Source organism: Oryctolagus cuniculus, chromosome 10, assembly GCF_964237555.1.
Source record: "Oryctolagus cuniculus chromosome 10, mOryCun1.1, whole genome shotgun sequence".
NCBI classification, from domain to species: Eukaryota; Metazoa; Chordata; class Mammalia; order Lagomorpha; family Leporidae; genus Oryctolagus; species Oryctolagus cuniculus.
In genome coordinates this window covers 93096495-93120666 of record NC_091441.1, presented here as the reverse complement: position 1 = coordinate 93120666, position 24172 = coordinate 93096495, and the positions used below count along the sequence as shown (strand labels likewise).

General features: G+C 47.5%; 1 protein-coding gene across 6 annotated transcripts in view; it reads right to left on the bottom strand.

The window, feature by feature from the left end:
* ARHGEF3 (Rho guanine nucleotide exchange factor 3) overlaps positions 1 to 24172 on the bottom strand; it is a 339744-nt gene that overhangs the window by 35345 nt on the left and 280227 nt on the right. For 5 of the 6 annotated variants that reach the window (XM_070050684.1, XM_008260822.4, XM_008260823.4 and 2 more), the window contains one exon: positions 11539 to 11646. In XM_070050684.1, coding sequence (XP_069906785.1) covers positions 11539 to 11646 — 108 coding nt within the window. Of the gene's footprint in view, positions 1 to 11538; positions 11647 to 12497; positions 12776 to 24172 lie in introns of those variants that run through there. The other variant, XM_008260825.4, reaches the window with a different exon arrangement.

Genomic DNA, 24172 nt, shown 5'->3' with positions numbered 1-24172 from the left:
CTGCACTCCCTGGCCACAGCAGAGAGCTGGCCTGGAAGAGGGGCAACCGGGACAGAATCTGGCGCCCCGACCAGGACTAGAACCTGGCTGGTGTGCCGGCGCCGCAAGGCGGAGGATTAGCCTAGTGAGCCGCGGCGCCGGCACATGTACATCTTAACCACTAGGCAAAATGCTCACCTTCTCATGAACTTTTGAAATATGTAAGACTTGGTCTTTAAAGATGTGATTTATTGAAGCGGAAACCATGACATAAAATTAACCACTTTTAAAGTGAACACTGTTGTGCAATTACCACCCCTACCTAGATCTGAAGCATTTCCATCACCCTAAAGTCGCTCCCTCTTTTTACAGATGACAGAGGTAATGCCCCATGGGGTGGAGGGACTGCACTGACTGCTGTACAGAGTAAGCTCTGTCACTAAGATTTCTCTTTTGGGAACTGGAGCTGTGTTGCAGCAGTTTAAGCCACCACCTGTGACACCAGCATCTCACATTAGCACCAGTTCCAGTCCGGGCTGCTCCACTTCCAATCCAGCTCTCTGCTAATGTGCCTGGGAAAGCAGAGATGACCCTGTTACTTGGGCCTCTGCCACCCACACGGAAGATACAAATGGAGTTCCAGGTTCCTGGCTTCAGCCTGGTCCAGCCCTAGCTGTTGTGGCCATTTGGGGAGTGAAACAGCGGATGGAAGATACCCTCTCACCAACCCCCATTTCTCTCTAACTCTTTCAAATAAATAAATTTAAAAAAAAAAACTTTCTTTTTGTATTTCTTTACTGATTTCTGGACTCAGGGGACTATAGGGAATAAATATCAAAGGGGATCTTTGAAATACTTACCTATGCTTTCCACTTCGAATTCATTCTCTCTGATCTTTAGAATCCCCTGCAAGGTGGTGGTGGGAGGTGAGGCCTTCTCATGTTACCCATGAGGCAAGTGAGGCTCAGGGAAGCTGGGGTTCTCACCCAAATCAGATCTCCTTACTTCCAAAGCCTGAACGCTTTCTGCCAAGGGGGCTGCACCCACTATTTACATGCAAGCCACGCATTGTGGGGAGATTCCCATGAGATGATATCTAGCTTCTGTCTTTTAGGAATTTAAATCAAGTTAAGGAAAGAGAATTCATTTGCTCAATTTTAGGAATAAGGATTGATCTTTGGCCAAACTCCAGATTTACATCTTTAGTTCGGATGAGTTTAAAACAAACATCTTGGGGCTGACACTGTCATGCAACAGATTTACTTGTTGCTTGCAAGGGCATCATCCCATACACGCACTGGTTCAAGTCCTGGCTGCTATACTCTTGATCCAGCTTCCTGCTAATGTGCCTGGGAAGGCAGCAGAAGGTGGCCCATGTACTTGGGCCCCTGCACCCATGTGTGAGAACTGGATGGCGTTCTTGGCTCCTGGTTTCAGCCTGGCCCAGTCCAGGCTGTTGAGGCCATTTGGGGAATGATCCAGAGGACAGAAGATCAATTGATTCTCTCTCTCTCATTATATCTTTTAAATAAATAAATCTTTTTTTTAAATTTTTTTTCCTTATTCCACTCAAAAGTGGGGAAAAGGGGATGACGCTGTGGTATAGCAGGTAAAGCTACTGCCTGCAGTGCCAGCATCCCATATGGGTGCCAGTTAAAGTCTCGGCTGCTCCTCTTCTGATCCAGCTCTCTGCTGTGGCCTGGGAAAGCAGTAGAAGATGGCCCAAGTCCTTGGGCCCCTCCACCCGCATGGGAGACCCGGAGGAAGCTCCTGGCTCCTGGCTTTGGATCAGCGCAGCTCCAGCTGTTGCAGCCAATTGGGGAGTGAACCAGTGGATGGAAGACCTCTCTCTCTCTCTGCCTCTCTCTCTTTCTCTCTCTAATTCTAACTTTCAAATAAATAAATACATAAATATTAAAAAAAAAAAGTGGGGAAGAAGTTGAAAGCAACAATCCAAAAGAGGAATAAAGAACACTGCTCAGGTGCGTGGCTGGCTGCTGGCTGGCTGTAGGGGAAAGGGCAGCTGCAGGGCTTGTTCAGGGCTGGTGTCTGAGCCAAGGGCAGTGTTCACAACAGTGCAGTGTTCACAAGCTACCCCCTCCACCAGTCATTGTTGTAACTGGGCACAACTGTGTTAGAGGAGTGGGTTGGGGAGGAACACGTAGCTACTGCTTGTGAGACGGGGAAGAAGTTCCTGGCTTCATATCAGCACAGCTCCAGCTGTTGTGGCCATCTGGGGAGTGAACCAGTGGATGGAAGACTGGAAGACCTCTCTCCCTCCCTCCCTCCCTCCCTCCCTCCCTCCTTCCCTCCTTCCCTCTCTCTCTCTTTGCCTCTGCCACTCTGACTTTGCCTTTCAGATAAATAAATAAATCTTAAAAAAAAAACAAAAAAAAAAAACCACAAAACTCCAGACACTGCCAGATGTCCGTGGGGCAAAAAATATCAGTCCACAGTAAGTAGGCAAGGCCCACCTCTAAGCAAGGGCTCACCCTTGGGAGGGACCATGTAACAATAGGAACATGTCTATAGATCCCCTGCATGCAGGGGGGGCTTTCAGGACTGAAATAAAAAATGTTCCAGGACAAGCAAGAGTTTCCATGGGGGAATCTGGCTGAGCAAACAAATAAAAAACCCAAAACTCATAACTGCTGGCAGCTAAAACAACAAGGGCTGCCACTGTCACAGATAATCCATATTTAGGAAATGGGCACTCACTGAGCTGGGTATGCAGAAAAGACACTGCAGGTGCAAACGGGACATGTGTAGGGTGGGGAAAGGAAGTCCCTTTACCCATGTCAGAGGAAATGTCAACTCAGCAGGTGGACAGGGCAGGGCAGGTTTGATGTGTCCATGGCGCCTGTTGAGCAGGGTCCTCCCTTGCTCTTTTCCAAAAACAGAAGTTCTCCACGGCCAAAGATAACAGGCCCCCATAAAGAGAGGTTAAGCCAGGAAAATGCCCTACAACTAACCATCCTGATTTTATTGCCATTTTAAAGCAGACAGTTTTTTATGAAACTGAAGGGGCTTAGGTTGAGACTGGAAGAGAGAAACACATTCCCATGTTGCCGCTGCCCTGGCTTAAACCAAACTGTAGCTGGGAATGCAAAATGTTCCCACCAGGCATCCATCCTGGAGGAGTCTCTTCAAGACTTGATTAGAGCAACTAACTGGAAGTGAGAAGTAACACTGACCAGCTGTGCCCCTCCCCCCACTTCTGACCCTCATATTAATGCCAGGAGAAGCACTGGGCAGATTTCCCTTATATTTATTTTCCAGGCTTTCAATAATGCAACCAGTCTTCAAGCAGATAAGACCACTAACACTGAGTTAGAAATGGCATGGTCAACATAAAACCACGTATATAGAATCTGGTTCTGATCAATGCACAATAAAAACATGGTAAAAGGGCACCCAATTAATAAATAAATAAATCAACAAATGTCAAACTCCGAAGACTCAGTGCAAAGGGAAGCCTTACTGTACGCAGGGAGATATTCTGAGTAGAATGAATGGCAAGCTGAAGAAAACACTTGGTTTAGGTGTGGAGAAAACAGTATACAATTTGCTTAATACGAGCCCCAAATTAGTAACCCTTTGAGAGAGGCTTAGAGCAGCAGCCCAACTATCATCATCAGTCACCCTGAAAAGGTTCTTGCACCATATGTTAATCACAAGACATGCCACGGCTGCAACAGACATGGAGGCTCTCCCTGCCACGAAGGCACACCAAGTAAGGAACAGTGAGATGGGCACTCCAGGTTGAGACTGACATTTATTTTTAGATCCTGGCAAACTACAGGCTTGATGATGACCAATTGTAGGCTTTTGTGGGATGCCTACCACAGGCGAAGGCTTCTGACCACTCTCAGAACCCCAGCTCCTCCATTTCATGGCTGCACGACCTTGGGCACATTTTCAAACCTTCAGCTCTCTCCCCTTTAAAGCGGTGATGACTTCCATTCTGCAGAGTTTGGGAGGAGATGATGTGAGGCTGTGAACTTCAAGTGCTTTGTGCAGAACCTGGCTCCTTCTAGATGTTCACCCAAGGAGAGCTGTTGCTACTAGAGCAAAAGTGATGAACTTCAAATGATAACAGTCAACTCTCCCACGGCTTCCTGTTACTCCAAGAATAGAAAAGAACAGCAGAGGATCCAGAGTTCTGTTTGGTGTGGAATACAAGCTCTTCTCTGCTACAGCCTCACCTTCTGAACCATAAAGGAATCTGGTTTCTGATTGCTTCCCCCAACACACCCATGTGCACACACATACACACTCCAAGTTCATCTGTCAAAGGCCTTTGCCAGTTATAGGAAGTTTATGAACGCAGGACAAGGGACTAAGTGTGAGCTCCTGGAGGAAGAAAAGCATGGTTGCCATACATACTCTCGGGTGATCTCCCTACTCATCGCTCATCTCTGGGTGGCATCAGTCTGCCCATACTCCTTTCTAAACCTGAAATGTCTTTACTCTCCTTCCTCCTTGTCATCTCTGAGTCCTTCCAGCCCAACATAAATTCCCCCTCCCTTGCCTGGCATTCTTCCCTGACACCCCCAACCCCAGCCCTGGGGCAATACTAAGCTCTCTCAAGCTTTCTTTAGTTTTTTTTTTTTTTTTTTAATCATGTAAGATTTTCAAATCTTACTTTTTTGGGGGTCTGGTTGTAAAGTCAATATATAATTATTTTAAGAATTCAAATATGGGGGCCGGTGCTATGGCGCAGTGGGTTAAAACCATGGCTTGAAGCGCCAGCATCCCATATGGGCGCCGGTTCTAGTCCCAGCTGCTCCTCTTCCAATCCAGCTCTCTGCTATGGCCTGGGATAGCAGTAGAATATGGCCCAAGTCCTTGGGCCCCTGCACCCATGTGGGAGACCCAGAAGAAGCTCCTGGCTCCTGGCTTTGGATTGGTACAGCTCCAGCCGATGCAGCAATCTGGGGAGTGAACCTTCAGATGGAAGACCTCTCTCTCTGTCTCCACCTCTCTCGGTAACTCTGACTTTCAAATAAATAAAATAAATCTTTAAAAAAATTTCAAGTATGATAGAAATATATAATGGGGGAAAAGGCAATGATATCTACTAATACTCGGGTACTTTTAAAAGTCCATGGGAAAACAGAATTAAAACGTAAGTTTAGGGCTGGCATTGTGGCACGGAGGGTTAAGCTGCTGCTTGCTTTGCCAGCATCCCATATTGGACCACTTGTTCAAGTCCCAGCTGCTCTGCTTCCCATCCAGCTTCCTGTTGGTGCACCTGAGATGGCAGCAGAAGACAGCCAAGGACTTGGGCTCCTGACACCCATGTGGGAGATCAGGATGAAGTTTCAGACTCCTGGCATCAGCCTGGCTCAGTCCTGCCTGATGCAGGCATTTGGGGAGTGATCTTGCAGATGGAAGATGTCCTTCTCTCTCTTTCTCTCCTGCCCCACCCCTGTTACTCTGCTTTTCAAATGAATGAATGAATGAATAAATAAATAAATATTTTTAAAAATAATATACTTTAAAAGAAAAATTTATTTTGGTAAAAACCTATTTTGAATTTTCATGCCTCGTTTTTTCATAATATGTGTGTCCTATGAACTTCTTGAAGATGTCTCATACATGGATTTCAAAAATTTTTTGCAGCAAAATAAACTGATGCTAAACAAAGAGATTTATTTATTTTTTATTTGAAAAGCAGAATGACAGAGGGTGAGACAGAGTGATTCTCCCTCTCTCTCTAACCTTTTAAATAAATAAATAAATATTTTTTAGAAAAAGGGATTAGGGGCTTGTGTTATACCATACTAGCTAAAGCTGCAGCATGTGACACCAGCATCCCACATGTGAGCTGCTTATCCTGGCTGCCCCATTTCCAGCTCCTGGCTGCTCCTCTTCCAGTCCAGCTCTCTGCCGTGGCCCGGGAAGGCACTGGAGGATGGCCCAGGTGCTTGGGCCCTGCACCCGCATGGGAGACCAGGAGGAAGCGCCTGGCTCCTGGCTTTGGATCGGTGCAGCACACCAGCCCTGGCGGCCACTTAGGTGAACCAACGGAAGGAAGACCTTTCTCTCTGTCTCTCTCACTGTCTGTAACTCTACCTGTCAAATAAATAAATCTTTAAAAAAAAAAAAAAAGAAAAAATTCTTATGCCATCAGGTTGTTTTATCCTGTTAAGACTAAAGCAAGTTTTAAAGTAGTATATGTAAAAGGATTATTATTTTTTTAAAAAAATGCAAATGCAGATATGTGGCAAAAGACTGCCTGAGAATGTACAAAAGATGGATAAATGATTTTTTGGGTGATGGGGAGATGGGATTAAAGTGCCTTTTACTCTTTTTTCTGTGCTTCAGCCTATTTTTCAACTTTTCCATGATATTATATAATCAAAAAAGAAAGCACAATAGAAGGTACTTACAAGTAGGACAAAGGCTTTCACAAGACATTCAACCCAGAGTTATTTGATAATACAAAAATACTCATGCCCAAAAATCCATTGATAGGACTGGTTATACAGAATAAATTTTCCCATCAACACGCTGAAATCATACACAGTCTGCCCATAAAGATCATATTTTCCAAGAATAACTGTAATATAATACTTCCCCTAAACTGATAAAGAGTTCTCATTTAGCAAAATGACAATAGGAAGATGAAAACAGAACAAAACACTTTAAGAAAAATGCAAACAGCAACAATGATAACAACAACAAAAAAAACCCACAATCTAAAGCAAAATGCATTAAAAAGAAAGAGTGATGTTTGGGGCCAGTGCTATGGCATAGTGGGCTAACCCTCTGCCTGTGGCATTGGCATTCCATATGGATGCTGGTTCTAGTCCCAGCTGTTGCCTCTTCCTACCTAGCTCTCTCCAATGGCCTGGAAAAGCAGTAGAAGATGGCTCAAGTACTTGGGCTCCTGAACCCACGTGGGAGATCTGGAACAAGATCCTGGCTACTGGCTCTTGGCTTTGGATTGGCACAGCTCCAGCTGTTGTGGCCATCTGGGGAGTGAACCAGCAGGTGGAAGACCTTTCTCTCTGTCTCTCTGTCTGTAACTCTACCTCTCAGAGAGACAGGGAGAGAGAGAGGGAGAGGGAGAGAGAGAGAGAGAGAGAGACAAAGTCCTCCACCCACTGGTTCACTCTCAAACTAAAGCCAGAAGCCAGGACCCAGGTATTTCTTCTGTGTCTCGCACGTGGGTCCAGGGGCCCAAGGACTTGGGCCATCTTCTGCAGCTTTCCCAAGTCATAGCAGAGAGCTGGATCAGAAGTGGAGCAGCCAGGACTTGAACTGGTGCCCATATGGGATGCCACACTGCAGGTGGTGGCTTTACACACTATGCCACAGCATTGGCTCCAATAAATAAAAACTTTAAAAAAAAAAAGAGAGATACACTCCATGAAAGCCATCATTTAAAAAAAAAAAAAGAAATAGTGATGTTTAACTTTGATAAAAGGTGCATCTCCCTCAAGAGGCTACACCCAGAACAAAGATGATCTTACCTAACTGTGTAGCTTGGAAACAGGTAAGGCCATGACCCAGAAGCATGCAAAAGCAACTGGCCACCCCCAATCACCATAAACAGGTCACTCAGAACGTGGGACAAACCATGAATAACCCCAAGTCATGCTCATGATACCTAAGTTTTATACTTACACACAGAATAATAGTGGAAAGAAATTATTAAAACATGAACAGGAGCTGTTTTGGAATGGAGGGTCCTATGTGTTGTCTTTCTCTTCCTTGTATTTTTGCATAACGCACATGCGCTTTCATAATGGAAAAGAGGAAAGTTCACATCCAAAGAGAACGAAGGACCACATCACAGGGTGATGATCACAGCGCGCCACAACATGTGCTGACTCGGCTCAAATGAGCCCAGACGCCCCACACAGCTGCGGACGGGGAGAGGCAGGGCTTGGCGAGTGGCTGGCCTGAGGTGAGCTCGCCTTCCTTGCTGCACATGCCGGCCCCTTTCAGAGCCGGGCCAGACTTTCCTTCCAGGGAGCTCAGGGGAGGGATTTATAGGCCCAGAGGGATCCAGACATCTGTGCTAGAGTCTACCAGCAGGGCTAAACTTCCTGGTGAGAGGCAGACAGAGTGCCATGCAGTCGGGCTGTCCCTCCCTGATGCCCACAAACGCCGCCTTTGTGCTGAGGCCCAAGCTCCCAGCCCAGATGGGTGCGGGGAGGCAAGAGAGAACAAACCTTGCAGTGTCGTGCTGCACTGTGGCTGCAGGGACCACTCACAGTCACGACTCTGCTTTTAACGTTGCTTTTTAGAGCTGAGCAGTCCTGGCTCCCCCTGAGCGAGTCCACGGCCTCCCAAGGAGCCAGAGAGAAACTCCAAGCACTATGCTTGGGCCAAAGTGATCTCTTGTTCTACAAAGAAAGGAAGCCAACCTGAGAGACCTAATAGAATATCCTAAGGGACACACATGTCTCTAAGCTGACAGGAGCCAGGGAAAAAGGATATGAAAACAGAGAACCAAACTGTATGATAGCCTGCAGTCATGTGTGGAACAGAAAAGTCACACATAATGCACACCTGTGGGTAAGGAATGAATGACTGAGAGATTGGGGACAGCCATACAGTTCTTGTCCTCTGCTCCTGCCCTATTAGAATAGGCACTAAGACACAGACACAATGGGAAAGGACAGGACGTTGGCCCACTGAACACCCCACTGGGGCCTGCTCTTCCCCTACCACTTCTCTGCTCTCCAGGCTGTGCGAGCACCCTCTTCTGGTCTAACTGCTCAGGGGAACTGTGCAAAGTTATGGATTGCTGGGCTGCTAGGACTGGAAATAACACGGCACAACTTGCACTACACGCACTGCCATGAGAACCGGGGAGACATCTTGGGGACGAGACGGCATTCTCCACGCTTCGTACCCCATCCTGCAAACCCAGCTGTCCAACTCTGCACACAGCCTTCGGGGCACGTTTCCATTCATTGACCCCACAAGGATTCGCTCAAGCACAAGCACACAGCTCCAGCGCCCTCGTGTCTGTGTGCTCAGTCATCATGAAGAACCGTTCTGTTTCTGCAGGTTGTTTCTGTCCAACACGTGGAGCATGGAGTTAGCTATGTCTCATAATATTTGAAAAAAGGAAATTTACAAATTATTTTAAAAAATCCTTTGAGGTTTTAGAAACCAATTTCCGCATGTCTGACCCTCTCTGGAGCCTGGCTTTCTCAATCTTGCTTAGTCTCAGTCTGTTGGATTTTAGACATAGCTTGGTTTTTTTTGTCCCTGTTTTTTAGGTCAGCGCAAATTTCCAAGGTGATCAGCTATTTCCTGCAGTGGTCCTTGGGGAGGCTCCCCCGAAATGGGAGAAAAGAAAGACTGCCAGGTTTGACGATGAAGAATATTAAAGAGAAATGCAGCCGTGGCAGGGCTGATGCAGGCACAGAAAACGCTTAGTGCTGATTTTCCCCAGACCCAGGAACACAACCACAGAAGCCTACAGGATGGGCAAGATGATGAGTGAAGGGGCCAGGTGTTAGAAGGATGAGTGAGAAGAATGGGGACACCTACAGGTGACAGCTGGCTGGTTACCCACATCCAGCTCATTACTGTCATGTGGGAACCCAGGCCCAGCCCTGCCATGAAGCAACCAGAAGGCAACTCTGTCTAGAACACAGCAATGCGAGGGCAGGGAGCTGAGCCTTGTGCACACCAAGGGCTCACTTAATGCTTGGTGAAGCAGTGATGGCCTTTCTGGGAAGAGGGTGGGCTGTCCCGGGAGAAACAACAGGAAGAGATGGCCAGCAAGGTGGAGGCCCATAACCAATGGAGGAAGCAATGACAGAGTGAACCTGAGGCACGGCCATGGGGATGGGGATGGGGAGGAAAGGGTGAAATGCAGTAGACAAACTAAAGAATTTCCAAAATGCAGAACTCAGCAAAAGACCAGATGTGCAGGAGTAGGGTGGTGATGGCTCTTCCAGGGGAAGCCTGTGATGAACTTGTCTGGAGGGCCAAAGGGCTGGTCATGAGGGAGAGGAGGCAAACACATTCTTCTTCACAGCTTCAAAGCCCTTCATAGGGCTCCCCAGAGGACTCTACCCTCTTTCTCCTTTGTTCTCCCACAAAGGGGATCAGGGGATAACCCAGAAGCCCAAGCACTGAGAGACACAGACTCAGACCCACACTAATCAGCTGAAGGGCTGTTCACTTAGGAGAAACTCAGCAGAGTTAACAGAGGAAGGGGATAAGCGTGGGAGAGGGACAGGGCCTGCGAGAGAGTAGCAACAATGACTTGCTCTGCAGCCATGGCAGAGCGGCCCAACGGAGGGGAGAAAGAGCTGAAGGATTCCAGACAGTTCTCAAGTCATGGGACACGCACAGGAGACACCTGGGATTCTGGTCCACAGTTTTCTTCAAAACTCACGAAGCAAAGATAAAAAATACAGCCAAGCACAAGTATTCAGGACAAATAGGAAATGGCAGACCCAAGGTCACTGCTCAATGAAATGGACAGAATCTTGAAGGCACGACTTTTGTGGGCTTCAGTGGATTGTCAAATTGGGCCCAAGGCCTTGAACAAAACTGTTTTCACCCTAAAAGATAAACCTCATCAGTAGTTTCAGAAAAAGAATAACCACAACCACTTGTGTACTGAAAAACTATCTTAGTAGCTAACATTTACTGCTCAGCTAACTAATTAGGACATAAGTGATTGTTCACTGAGGCCAAGGCAGGAAACCAAGCACTGTAAACACTGTCCTGTAAGTCTTTACAATAATTCTATCAAGCAACTAGTGGTGTCCTGCAGCATGTACCCATGAGTAATAAAAGCAAAACCTGGAGAGGTTAAAGCACCTGCCCATGGTGACAAAGTCTGAGCGACAGGCTGAGGTCAGAAGGAGGTCCCTTACTGCAGGGCTCTTGTTCTAGGCCAGGGGTGAGCAAACATTTTCTGGGAAGGGTCAGAGAGTAAATACCTTTGGCTCTGCAACCCTGGTGGACTCTGTGACAGTTACTCAACTTGGCCACTGCTGTGTGAGAGCAGCCACAGACAATGCACACACAGAGGGGCACAGCTGGGATGTGACAAAACTTTATTTATGGACTGGAAAATTGGAACTTGGTACAGTTTTCACATCATGGCCATCATTCAGATTTTGGTTTATTTCCCCGCAAGCATTTTAAAAAGTAACAGCCATTCTCAGCGGATGTGCTGGAACAAAACAGGTGGCCAGCTAGGCTTCGTGGACATGTGCAGCTTGCTGGCCCTGGCTGACACTGGCCTCCAGTTCACATCATGTGCTGGTTTCCTTAGGATGCCCACAGATGTTTGAGGAGAAAACCTGTGATAGCAGATCTGGGTGGGGAACGTGACTCAGGAATGCAACTGTGAGCGAAGAGCACCAGGAAGGGCACTAACTCCACCCGACCCCAGGTTGCAAGGAGAAAACACCTTTCTTCCTTTCAGTCCCCTCACTTGGGCTCTACTATTGAAACCATGAATGCAGGTCAAGCTGAAACCGGGGGAAGATCTGGGTAGGACAGGAATGTCCCCTCCAGCAACAAGAGGGCTTTTATGTAACCAGGAGCCCACCGTGCCCTTCTTACCTGCAGGGTTTGGCTGAAACGCTTTAACGGTGTGGTCTTCACGGGGGGGATGAGGTTTGCTAGTGACGTGACTCTGGACAGGGGTTTGACCCGTTTATTACTGGGTTCCTATGGAGTTAAAAAAAAAAAAAAAAGAAGAAAGAAAAGGTCAAGGTCAATTTTGGGGACAATACAACTGCGCCATATAATCGCATCCAATTACGTGAGCTGCACACCGATGTGTGGAATGTAAACAGTGCCCTGTCTTGCTCCAGCTCTGGGAGAAGAGCTGGTTGAGCAGCCAGGGAGGGGGAAACAGCAGGGGATGATGGCAGCGGTGCTTTTGAGAGCGAGCACAGGAAAGGGGCAAGGGTATGCCCCTTATCTCTCACCCCCAGTATCTGCCAGATTCTAATTTGGAAGCTGCCACTTTGTAAAATCATTCTCCCTATCCCTTCTGCAGGGAAAATTAACTTCTGATTTCCCTTGTAATGACCTTGTCAGGCATTTGTCGTTGGTTGCTTCTGGTTTCATCTCTTTCCAAACCTTTGCACCAGACTGCCTCTTCTTTTACGCAATGACATTTCTACAGCACAGAGGTAGCAGTTTACTCAATTTCTTAAAAATCACAGTATTTTTAAAAAGAACTTCTATTTCTGGGCTCTTAAAAAAGCATTTCGTATCTACCGTGCACCTGGAATGCACAAACTCATATTTACAAACAGCCACCCAATAGCAAAGGAAAATGTATGGAGAAAAAACCCTGCCACAGACTTCAGCATCTATACTATTTATAATCACAAGTTTTGAAGATCATCTCCTCATAAATCCTCATTTACAGATCTGTGACTGACTCCCAACCAAGCTGACAACTGAAGCAAAGGACTTCGCTGATGAAAATGACACAAATAAAACCAACAGGCTACGGGGAAGAGGAGACGACAGACAGAACGTTCTACAGAGACAAAAAGAACAGTTACCCTTGCTTTCCTAAGTTCCATCTGACCTGGAGTAGATGATGGACAGCACATGAAGACCCCAAATTTCGATGGAAAAAGCCCAAGTCGCCAACTGTGACGGCAAACCTCAATCATTTCCACAGGGAGCCTGCAGCTGCTCATCTTTCCTTCTCAGCCATTGCTTTCCAAGTTTCCAGAGTGAAGCCAGAACTTCAGCTTCTCCAAGGCATCCCTGCAAGGTGCATAGCAGGTGCCTGGGAAAAATCTTTCCTGGATTTAGAATCCTGCTGAGATGTTATCTTGCCATTTTATGCCCTCGCTGGCTTCAGAAAGCAGATTTCTTTGAAACAGACTGTCTCCAAGCTTTCTGGCATTTTAAATGGATAAATTAAAAAACTTAAAAAAAAAAAAAGGTTCAAAACAATCCCACGGTATGGGCAAGAACAACTTGACGATTTCTTGAAGCAAATATTTTTCCAAGACGAAGAATGAATCTAGAGGCTGCCAGGTACCTCTTTTGCTTCTGAGGATGCTAAGGTGAATGGGTAGCAGCAACCTCTCCAGCCCTGGGAAGGCTCACTGCCAAAATGCAACGGCTGAACCTCCCAACAGGAGAGGATGTGGTCCTTCAATGATGGGGGTGCAAAAGGCAGAGGTCCAAAAACCCTGCTTTCCAGGGGACAGTGCCCTTCAGGATGCTCCTTGCCCACGGCCCGGCTCCTGAGCATCTGTGCCCGGAGGAGGATTTTTAAAAATGTATTTTACGTCAGAGCTGCACCACTGGCGTACTGAACGTGCGCACGCACATGCGCGCACATGCATACACACACACACACTCTCACACTCACAGCCTCTTGAGCCTTGAGCAGCCCCTCAATTTCTCTAAATGGCTTCTGCTTTAGCTAGAAATGCCAGGGTTGTTATATCACTATCTTCGGTGGCACAAACTGCATTGCAGCAAGTAAGGAGACAGAGGACTCCCTGGGGGAAAAGGACTTAGTCCCAGATAATTCTGCCTGTATCTCAGAGCCCAGAGAATCTGGGTCTCATTTTTTAGGACAAAAGCTACTGGGTTACAGATTCCGTCTCAGAAGTGGGAAGTGGAAGGGAGAACAATTGGGTTCTTTTACTTTAAAAATGGGGAGGGAGCACGGTGCACTTGGCAGGACGGGGATGATCCAGCTCTGTGCCACTTGCTGTGTCATCTTTTCTAAGGCTCTGCTGACTCCGCCGCCCATTTTACATGACCCAGGCGGACAGGCACTTTCTGCACAGCTACAAGATGCAGATCCAGCCCCGCTGCGGCTGAGCGCTGTGCTACCACACGAGCTTGTAATTAAAACCACTTTCCTCAGGCATTGCCCATTTGGAGATGAACATCGGGCTACTCTCTGGTAATCTGACATTCCCGGGCTGTGAGTGTCTTTGCAGAAGTCATTGCTGCATGATTTAGTGCTATGGTCCAGCTGTGTTGGCAGGTGCACGTGCAACACCAGAACACTGACAGGTTATTCCAGCTATGGGGGAAGCTTTATGCTTGACCCACATGAGGGAAGCATGAATTATGGTGTTCTCCTTGAGGGCTTTTGTGAGAATAGGAGATTAAAAAAATTCTTGGCCTAATTTGATTTTTCTTTTCCATTTACTCAGTATGTCTCCAGCCACATTTTACTGCTGTCTAAAGAGAGCCCTCAGGGGAAATGTTTCCAGATTGTAGCTCAACAGCTCCACTGAGAACCAGCAAAGGCAATTCCGGGGATGCCTTCAGGCTTTGCAGGGAGGACAAAACACAACCTGCAGAGAAGCATCTTCTGACAACCTAAGCTGGGCAAAGTCTCCACTCAAACCAGGAACAAGCTGTCCTGTCAAGTGCAGACAACACCCTGCCACGTGATTTAAAGATGGGGCAAGATGGCAACTCACCAAAGAGTTGTTTTTTTTTTTTTTTAAGACAATAAGTAGTCTGTGTAGTCAGTATTTTGTGAATAACAAGTTTTGTTCCAACTTTTCCAGGCATTCTAATTTTTTCATTTTTTTGTGTTATTGCACTGGTATATAGTCCTATATATTTATATATATAAATAATTACAAGCTGACAAAGTGGGTACACTAGTCTAATTCCTGGTTCCAAAATAATTATTAAGATTTCATCATTAAGTACTGTGTTTGCTAAGCATATGGAAGTCACCTTTTATCAAGTGTAGAAAGTCTCCTTCTGCACCAAGTCTACTGAGAATTTATCCTAGATTGGTATGGACTTTTGTCAAACATTTTTTTCCTCACCCATCAGAAGACAAGGAGGCGGAAAGTAAAGAAGGAAAAGGAAAAGAAAAAGAGGTGAGAGGAAAGAATAAAGAAAGGAAGGCAAAGAGGTGCTATGTTTTCATAAAGGAATAGATTCAGCAGTTTAAACTATGAACAAAAGGGAATAAAGCACTCCATGTGCTTTATTTTCATGAGTTTCTGCATTAAGTGGATTTAAATATTGTTTCTCTAAGGAATACAATGGTTTGTATGCCCTCCTCATTCTTCCCATCAACAGGTAAAAGTCAAAGCAGACTTATGTAAGAAAATTCTGATCATATCAATATAACAATTTTTAAGTACAATTTTTAAGTCCTTAAAAAGTCGTTCTGCTGAAACAGAAACAGCATACAGGAAGCGCCCATTCTCCCTGCACTTCAATTCTGCAGCCCGAGTGAGGGGCTGGGATTAGCAGGACATCACATCTGCAGCTGTCCTGAGACTCGACCTTCACTGAGCCACAGCACAGTCCAGGAGGGACTGGAAATGCAGCACAAGCACTCTGTGCAGGGCAGGGCAGTGTGGCTCTGAGCTGCTCTACTGCCGGCCAGGAGCAAAGGAGAGGTGGCAACTGACTGTGCCAGGAGGTAGCTGATAGAGTCACACCAAAGCCTCCCCGATGTTTGGAAGCATCAGGGAAGCCTTTGCAGGCTGCACTTGCAGGGTCCTCATAGGAACCCTGCTACATCGTGCTACAATCGCTACAGTGACTGAGAACCTCTGGTATAAATAACAACAACAACAAGCTAACAGTAGTCACAGGACCCAATACTGGTCACTTTATAGATATTAACTAATGTGCTCCTTCTAACATCTCTTCAAGGCAGCTCTTGTTATGATCCCCATTTTAGAGATGCACAAAGTGAGGCATGGAGTACTCAACTTCTTTAAAGTCATTCAGCTGAAAAAAAGGTGGCCAGGATTTAAACTCAAGAAGGCTGATTCCAAGCCGGCGCCGCGGCTCACTAGGCTAATCCTCCGCCTAGCGGCGCTGGCACACCGGGTTCTAGTCCCGGTCGGGGCGCCGGATTCTGTCCCGGTTGCCCCTCTTCCAGGCCAGCCCTCTGCTGTGGCCAGGGAGTGCAGTGGAGGATGGCCCAGGTGCTTGGGCCCTGCACCCCATGGGGAGACCAGGAAAAGCACCTGGCTCCTGGCTCCTGCCATTGGATCAGCGCGGTGCGCCGGCCGCAGCGCACCGGCCGCGGCGGCCATTGGAGGGTGAACCAACGGCAAAAGGAAGACCTTTCTCTCTGTCTCTCTCTCTCTCTCTCACTATCCACTCTGCCTGTCAAAAAAAAAAAAAAAAAAAAAGGCTGATTCCAGAGTCCATGTCATACTACCAGGGCTTGGTTAATGCTTTGTGAGTGGCCAGACGCTTATATATTTTATATATATATATATATATATATATTTAATTTATTTGACAGGTAGAGTTAGACAGTGAGAGAGAGAGAGAGACAGAGAGAAAGGTCTTCCTTCCATTGGTTCACTCCCCAAATGGCCGCTACGGATGGCGCTGTGCTGATCCAAAGCCAGGAGCCACGTGCTTCTTCCTGGTTTCCCATTCGGGTGCAGGGGCCCAAGCACTTGGGCCATCCTCCACTGCCTTCCCAGGCCACAGCAGAGAGCTGGACTGGAAGAGGAGCAACCAGGACTAGAACCCAGCACCCATATGGGATGCCAGCACCGCAGGCGGAGGATTAACCAAGTGAGGCACTGGCCCCCAGACTCAAATATTTTATTGAGACTTTGTGGACTATCCAGCTTCTGTGACAAGTACCTGAAGACCTTCTGTTACCAACTCTAAACAATATGTAAATAAATGAGTATGGCTATGTTTCATTAGACCTTTATTTATGGACACTAAAATTAAAATTTCATATAATTTTCAAGTCACAAAACGTTATTCTTCTGGTTGTTGCTAACCATTAAAGAACACAGAAACTATTCTTATCCACTTGAGGATGAGAGGAAGTGTGCGATATGATACCTGTAGGCAAGAGCTCCCCGGCCACTCATGCCCCTGGCCAGAGGGCCTCAGCGCCAGCTTTTCTGCTGTGACACGTTTGAAGACAACAGGCCCAGGCACCCACCCTCTCATACTTTGTCACTGTCAGGCTCCAGCAGGTGGTATACACTTGATTTTCATACTCTTTCTGGAACTGGGCAAGCAGGGTCATCCCTTGGTAGGCAAGGGATATATCTGACTTACTTTTACTGTGAGTGTCCTATCCTAGCCTACTGCATTTTATTCTTCTGTGTTCTGAACAAATCTGCCAACTATAACATCAACTTTCCCTAATCATTAATAGATATGAATAAATGACATTAAAAAAAATAGGATGCCTGGGATCCACTTCAAAATAATCTGAGGTTGAGGAAAGGAGAAGATGGGAAGGAAATAGAACTGGTTGCAGGTTGGTAGATGTCAAAGCTGAGTGCCAGGCACAGGGTACTCTGCATGCAGTCCTGCCTATGGTTCATGTCAAAATTATCCATTTTTTAAAATTTTTTTTATTTTTATTTTTTACAGGCAGAGTGGACAGTGAGAGAGAGAGAGACAGAGAGAAAGGTCTTCCTTTGCCGTTGGTTCACCCTCCAATGGCCGCCGCGGCTGGCGCGCTGCAGCCGGCGCACCGCACTGATCCAAAGGCAGGAGGCAGGTGCTTCTCCTGGTCTCCCATGGGGTGCAGGGCCCAAGCACTTGGGCCATCCTCCACTGCACTCCCGGGCCACAGCAGAGAGCTGGCCTGGAAGAGGGGCAACCGGGACAGAATCCGGCGCCCCGACCGGGACTAGAACCTGGTGTGCTGGCACTGCTAGGCGGAGGATTAGCCTATTGAGCCGCGGTGCTGGCCAAAATTCTCCATATTAAACAGTTTTTTATTCCCCTTCCCTCCATCATGGACATAAAATAATTGTACAAATAGACAGGTGACCCAGGAGATTTCTGCTTCAACTGTTGGTGACGGCCTAGTGAGAAAAAAATACTCCAAAGACAGACATCACCCGGAATGGAAGGAACCTGGTGAAATGGAAAGTTAGTCCTAAATTTCACTAACTCTCCACTAATACGGACTGGACTAAAGAAAGGTCCACATGGCTGGGAAAATGGAAGATGGGAGAGCGAATTCACATTTCACGATGGACAAACCCATGGAGAGGCAGCAGCCTGGCTGCCTGGCCTCCTGGGGTCTTCTTTACTCTGTCAGCTGGTTCTTAATCCATTCTCATTAAGAGACCCATCCAGATCACTCAATTCCACTGGGTAACAATCCAGCAGAGCTCAATTCTGATGATTCTAGAAACACACAGAGGAAGCAGGGGGCCTGCAAGAACAGAATGCCCACACATAGAGTCCTCCATTCCCCTTGTATTCTAATTTATGAGTGTGCTTCGCTTTCCCCAACTCCATCTCCCCAGATTCTCATGCCCCTCTTTGGATCTCCAATCAAGGCTACAGTTGCCTGGCCCTCACCACGTCCCTTCCTCAGGCTCACAAGGGCAGTTCACATCACTGTATGATTTATGCCTGTGATCCTCACCTTCAAATCTTGCAGGTCCCCACCCACTCTCTTGTGTTCTCAATGACTGACACCTCCTATTGCCAGGGTTGTCCCCACCCTCTCAGGGTCTCTCACTGACCCGCTTGCCAATTTTCCCCCCTCCCCCTGCCTCCTTTCATGCCACAAGCTTTACTTCCAACAACCCCACTCCTCTGCTTTTGGGGGCACCTGATGGCTGCTTTGTCTCTTGTCCATCAAAGAACTCCTACAGACTTCCCCTCCCCTATTAATGTTTTTCTAAGAAAATGGTTGAAAATGAGTCATGCTGTTTTACAGATGTATCTGTTTTGGTCAGGCTCTCAGATTTGCTAATTGGGTAGATTTATAGAAGACTTGGAAAAATAGTACAGAGTAAGGGCTGCCATTGTGGCACAGCAGGTTAAGCCTGTGTGATGCCAACATCCCATATGAGTACCAATTCAAGTCCTGATTGCTCCATTTCTTCACTTTTTTTTTTTTTAAGACGTATTTGTTTATTTGAAAGTCAGTTACAGATGGGGGGGGGGGTAATCTTCCATCTACTTGTTTACTCCCCAAATGGCTACAACTGTCAGGGCTGGACCAGGCCGAAGCCAGGAGCCAGGAGCTTCTTCTGGGTCTCTCACATGGGTGGCAGGGGCTCAAACATTTGGGCCATCTTTTGCTAATTTTTCCAGGCCATCGGCACCAAGCTAGATTGGAAGCAGATTAGTCGAGACGTGAACTGGTGCCCAAATGGGATACCAGCGTTGCAGGTGGTGGCTCTACCCACCACGCTACAATGCCACCCCTGCTCCATTTCTGATCTAGCTCCCTGCTAATGTGCTTGTGAAAGCAACCAAAGACAGCCCAAGTACTTGGATCCCTGCCACACACATGGGAGATCTAGATGGTACTTCAGATTCCTGGTTACTGCTTGGCATGGCCCCAGCATTTGAGGCCATCTGGGGAGTGAACCAGTGGATGCAAGATCTCTTTCTCTCTCTCTAACTCTGCCTTTCAAATAAATAAATAAATCTTTTTAAACAACAGTACAGAATGTTCCCACACACCCTTTCCCCCACTTCCTCTATTATTAACACCTTACATAACCATGGTACATTTATCAAAACTAAGAAATAAACACTGGCATAAAACAACAAACTGAACCAGGACAGCAGCTATTGGGATCTCACCAGGAAACATGCTCTGTCGACACCAAGATTTCAAACTTGAGGCTCCAAACAGTAACACAATGAATTTCTGTTGTTTTAAACCACCTAGGTTATTAACACTTTGGTACAGCAGCTATAGGGAGCTAACTAACACACACGTGGTGACTACTGGATTTCTCTGCTGTGAAGTCACCACTATTTTCTTTGTAACTGATGCATACATTGGAGGAGATGCTTTCTGACCTCGTGCATCCTTCTAAACCCAATGCAGGAACGGTTTCTTCTCTATGGGCAAAGGGCCTCCATTGAAGTGCACAGGTGTCACCCTTGGGGGAACATCCCCTGGCTGGGCAGGGAGAACCAGAAGGTTGATCCAGACAGAGAACCCACGAGCTCAGTGCTGGCTGGGGCTGGCAAGGGAGCAGGGCAGGTGAGGTGGTCAGCAGGCAGGGCATGGTGGCCACTGCATGCACACAGGGTACACAGGCAATCACGAGAAGCCTCCCGAGAGGTGCTGAGCGACAGAGGCATGGGGCTGTGGGCACGGGACAGGGACTTCCTGTGGCCCATGAAGGACGAAGATCTTCCTATTTTCAGGAAATAGAAAAGGAGAATAATGAAGGGATTCTTTCCTATTTCAAAATTTCCATTAAATTTTTTTTCCTGTCCTTTTCCCTGGCACAGAGATAACTGATTTGGTGTCATCTGTTACCAGAAATAAAAGGTAAATAATAAGACCCAAATTCCAATGGAAACCTGCCTTCCTGGAAGAGGCCACACACGTTGCAGAAATCCCGGCTTCTAATCTGTGAAGTGACCTCAGAACTATCATTTCCTTCTACAGACACTTCTCAGTGATTTCAACAACGGACCCAGAGGCTACGCGAGACTTTAACAAGTCACCTACATACCTCTGTTTTGGCTCATCACAAACCTGGAGGCCACACCCTTGTGTCTGTCTTCCCCCAGCAGCGAGTTTGGCCCCTGGCTACCTGGTACAAGGCACTAAGGGGAGATGTGATTTTTTTTTTTTTTTTTTTTTTATTTTTGATAGGCAGAGTGGACAGTGAGAGAGAGAGACAGAGAGAGAAAGGTCTTCCTTTTGCCGTTGGTTCACCCTCCAATGGCCGCCGCTGCAGCCGGCGCACCGCGCTGATCCGATGGCAGGATCCAGGATCCAGGTGCTTTTCCTGGTTTCCCATGGGGTGCAGGGCCCAAGCACCTGGGCCATCCTCCACTGCACTCCCTGGCCATAGCAGAGAGCTGGCCTGGAAGAGGGGCAACCGGGACAGAATCCGGCGCCCCGACCGGGACTAGAACCCGGTATGCCGGCGCCGCAAGGTGGAGGATTAGCCTATTGAGCCACGGCGCCGGCTCGAGATGTGATTTCCTCTGAAGAAATGGCTCATGACCCTCCTCCAGAATCAGGTGCTATGAGAAGATCTGCCAGTTCCCATCTTGAAATGCAAAAACCAAATGCTGGGGTTTGTTTTTGCTCATGCAGGGGTGGGGAGAGCATCCTGAGTTAGTGCAGCTGCTATGCCTAGGCTGCAGACAGGCTGTGGGATTGTTGAAGCTCTGACAATTTCTCCAGCTTTCCCTCAAGGAAGGTCTAATGGAGACATCACAAGACATTTGGGGCAAATCCACAAGTATAACCATCAACTCTCAGGGCTGTAAAACTGAACCCATGAGGGCTGGACAGAGATTTATTCCTTGTTGATCAGCGAAATGTCTTAGCCTGAGTAAGTCAGCACCTCTGGCTTCTGGGTCAAAGTCTGCAGGTAAGGCAGCTGCTGTAGGGGGCGCTCTGGTCATGGGAGAGGTTCCAGGAGAACACTTGGCCCAACTCAGCCGGTGCTGGCTTAAGCCTCTGAAACCACACTCACACAGCTTCCCATAGGATGCAAGTAAGGATCAGGGGCAGAAGTCACATGTGTGACCATTTCTGGGGTTCTCCTGGCTTCATTTCATCCAGGTCTCTTCTGCTTCTTTCAAGACCAAAACTCACGCTGGCAAAACACTATGGCTCTCCAGTGTTCACATACACTGAATGGCAAAAATGAAGAGAAGCCAGGGCCTGGGACAGGCCAGGTGGATTGCACCCACTACACCCTGGAGAAACAATGAACTGGACTGCAAACACCGGGAGGGAAGATGAATGTCCACAGCACACAGTTCTGGGTCTGAAGGAAGAAGTCAGCAACTTAACTACATTTATCCTGCCCATTATCACTGGATTTTCACTCCCATGTTGGACAAGGAACCTGTCCTACTTGCCTGCTATGGGGAAACACATTTTTACTGAGTGAAGGGTTTGTGAGCTGGTGGGGAGGTGGGGGCGGGAAGGAACCTTGGAAAATAATTCAGTAAAATATGGGACTCTGAAGCTGGCAATGGCCTAGGTTATGAACATAATCTCTTAACAGTGCCAGTAAAATAAAACAGAACCACTGTTTCAGACTATGTATTTTTGGCTATGGTTTCACTCCTCAATTACTTTCAAATTTATTCGTTTTAGTCAACATCATAAGGGTAAGTCAACATTTGTTCTGGCAGCAAGCCCAAATTTGTTATTTTATTAGTCTGCTACTGGTTAAATTGGCCCAAGATTAAACACTTCTAATAAATAGCCCTAAAATACTGGAGTTTAGCAGAAAGCCACATTCGGGTTCTTTTACACAGGATGTTACTATTACTTAACCTTGGACTGAAGCAGAAACACACACCCACACCCTGGATGAGTTCTTTTAGCAAATGCCAGCCCCCACTGCCTGAAACTTCTCTTGGTCATGCCCAGACATGGTGCTATAGACCTTCAGAGAAAAGAGGAAGTCAAATATTTCGCTCTGTCTGTCTGTGGTCCCTGGCTCCACATCTGGCCTCTGAACTGCATGCAAAGCTCTGACTCTGTCGAGGCAGAACGGACCAGGTGCTCAGAGCTGATGTACTTCAAGAGTCTGACCTCCTGAACAAGCAGGAGGGCTGCCAGCAGGCATCTCCCTGGGGTCCTTACGGGAAGGCCAACCTGAGGCCCAGCAGAACAGGTTTTCTTACCCTTGGACTCAGGTTATGCATTCGTGGTCCGAACGCCACAGGAGTGATGTGCCCACCATGCCACAGCCTTCCCCAGTGCTGGGAAATGGGGTCACAGCCTGGTTGGAAGGTGGCAACCACGAGGTAGCAACAGGGCCTGGTTCCATCCACAGGGCCCAGAAGGAGTCTATGGCTCTGGGCCTTCACAGTCATTTCCTGACTTGTTGGGAACTCTTAGGTGGGATAAAAGTTCTTCATTTGTTGATCTCTGTCCAAGGGATTCCCTGGCTCTTCCTTGGGCTGAGTCAGAGGGGAAAGAGGAGAAGGATGCCTCTGGGATTTCATTCCTGCTCCTGGGCTCTGGAAGAAGGAATGGAAAAACCTCAAGAGTACTTTGAGGACATTTTCTGGTCTCCCTCTGAGCTTAGGAATGAGCAAAAAGCCTCTGCAGCGGTTTGACAGTTCTTACAACTCAGGCCCAAAGAATGTATTGATTCTTTGCAAAGGATCTAAGGGTAAAATATGAGCCAATTCTTCAGGCAGGAGTGCAACACCCTATGACCTTGGGCCCACAATGTAACTTCCAGGGATTTTTTCCCTCTTCTGCGAATTGGAGCTGATGCTCCCACTGCCTCACAGGGTTGTGGGAGGATCACATGAGATGATGTACACTGTGTGCTTGGCACAGGCCTGCTCCACACGAAGCCCACAGCCAGTGTGAAGTCACTGCTCTCATTTCTAACATCCAGAGAGAGGAGTGGTGTCTCCCCCAGCCTGCTCTCCTGCCATCCTCCATTCTCCTGCGGCAAAGCTGGAGCTCCACGTCACCTGCCACAGTCACATACCTCCCCCAGGCTCTGGCTGTGGAGGCCGCTATGAGACCATGTGTTTTGATTCCACATTCCTGTCTCCTCTTTCTTCCTGCAGCTTTATCATCTGCTTAGTCAAGCTCTCTGGCTGCACAGGGCAGAACAGGCTGTGGCTTGGCCAGATCCAACGCTGTACCGAAGAAGAGGTGAAATCCCAAGACGAGGACCCGCATGTGGGGAGGGAGCCCAAAGAAGGGTCTTGAGCCTGCAGGTGACTCTCTTCCCTACAACACTGCTGCGTTATGGCCTGAAAGAGCTGATCTCCAGTCTTGCCAGTTCCCCAATATTGTCTGGGACTAAGACAATCACAGGAACTCCATGCATTGAACCTGTCAGATGTGCGAGGTTGAAATTTTCACTAAGATAATGTTATTACCTCTGGTTTCCAGAAAGGATGACACAGAGCCACAGCCATGTCCTCTCTCTCTCTCTTACGCACCTGTCACCTTCTGAAACTCAGCATTATCTTTGCTTTCCAGAAAAGGAAAAAACAGTGCAGAGATGAAAAGGGACACACTGATCTTAATCTCAATGTCTCAGAGAAAGGACAGACTGTTCCAGCTGAATCGCCTCTACCAAGCACATCTCAGGTGACTAAGGCCAATGGCCGGGTCAGCCATCTGATGGGGCCAGGCCTGAGGGTCCCGCATTGGGTTGCTGGGTGAAGGCTTCAGGGGCATCTGACCAAGATCACCAGGTCTGCAGCAGCACTTGACAGAGCCCCTTCTGCTGCCCAGTTTCTATTTGTGACACGAACAATGATTATCAGACAGACAAGCTTTGCAAAG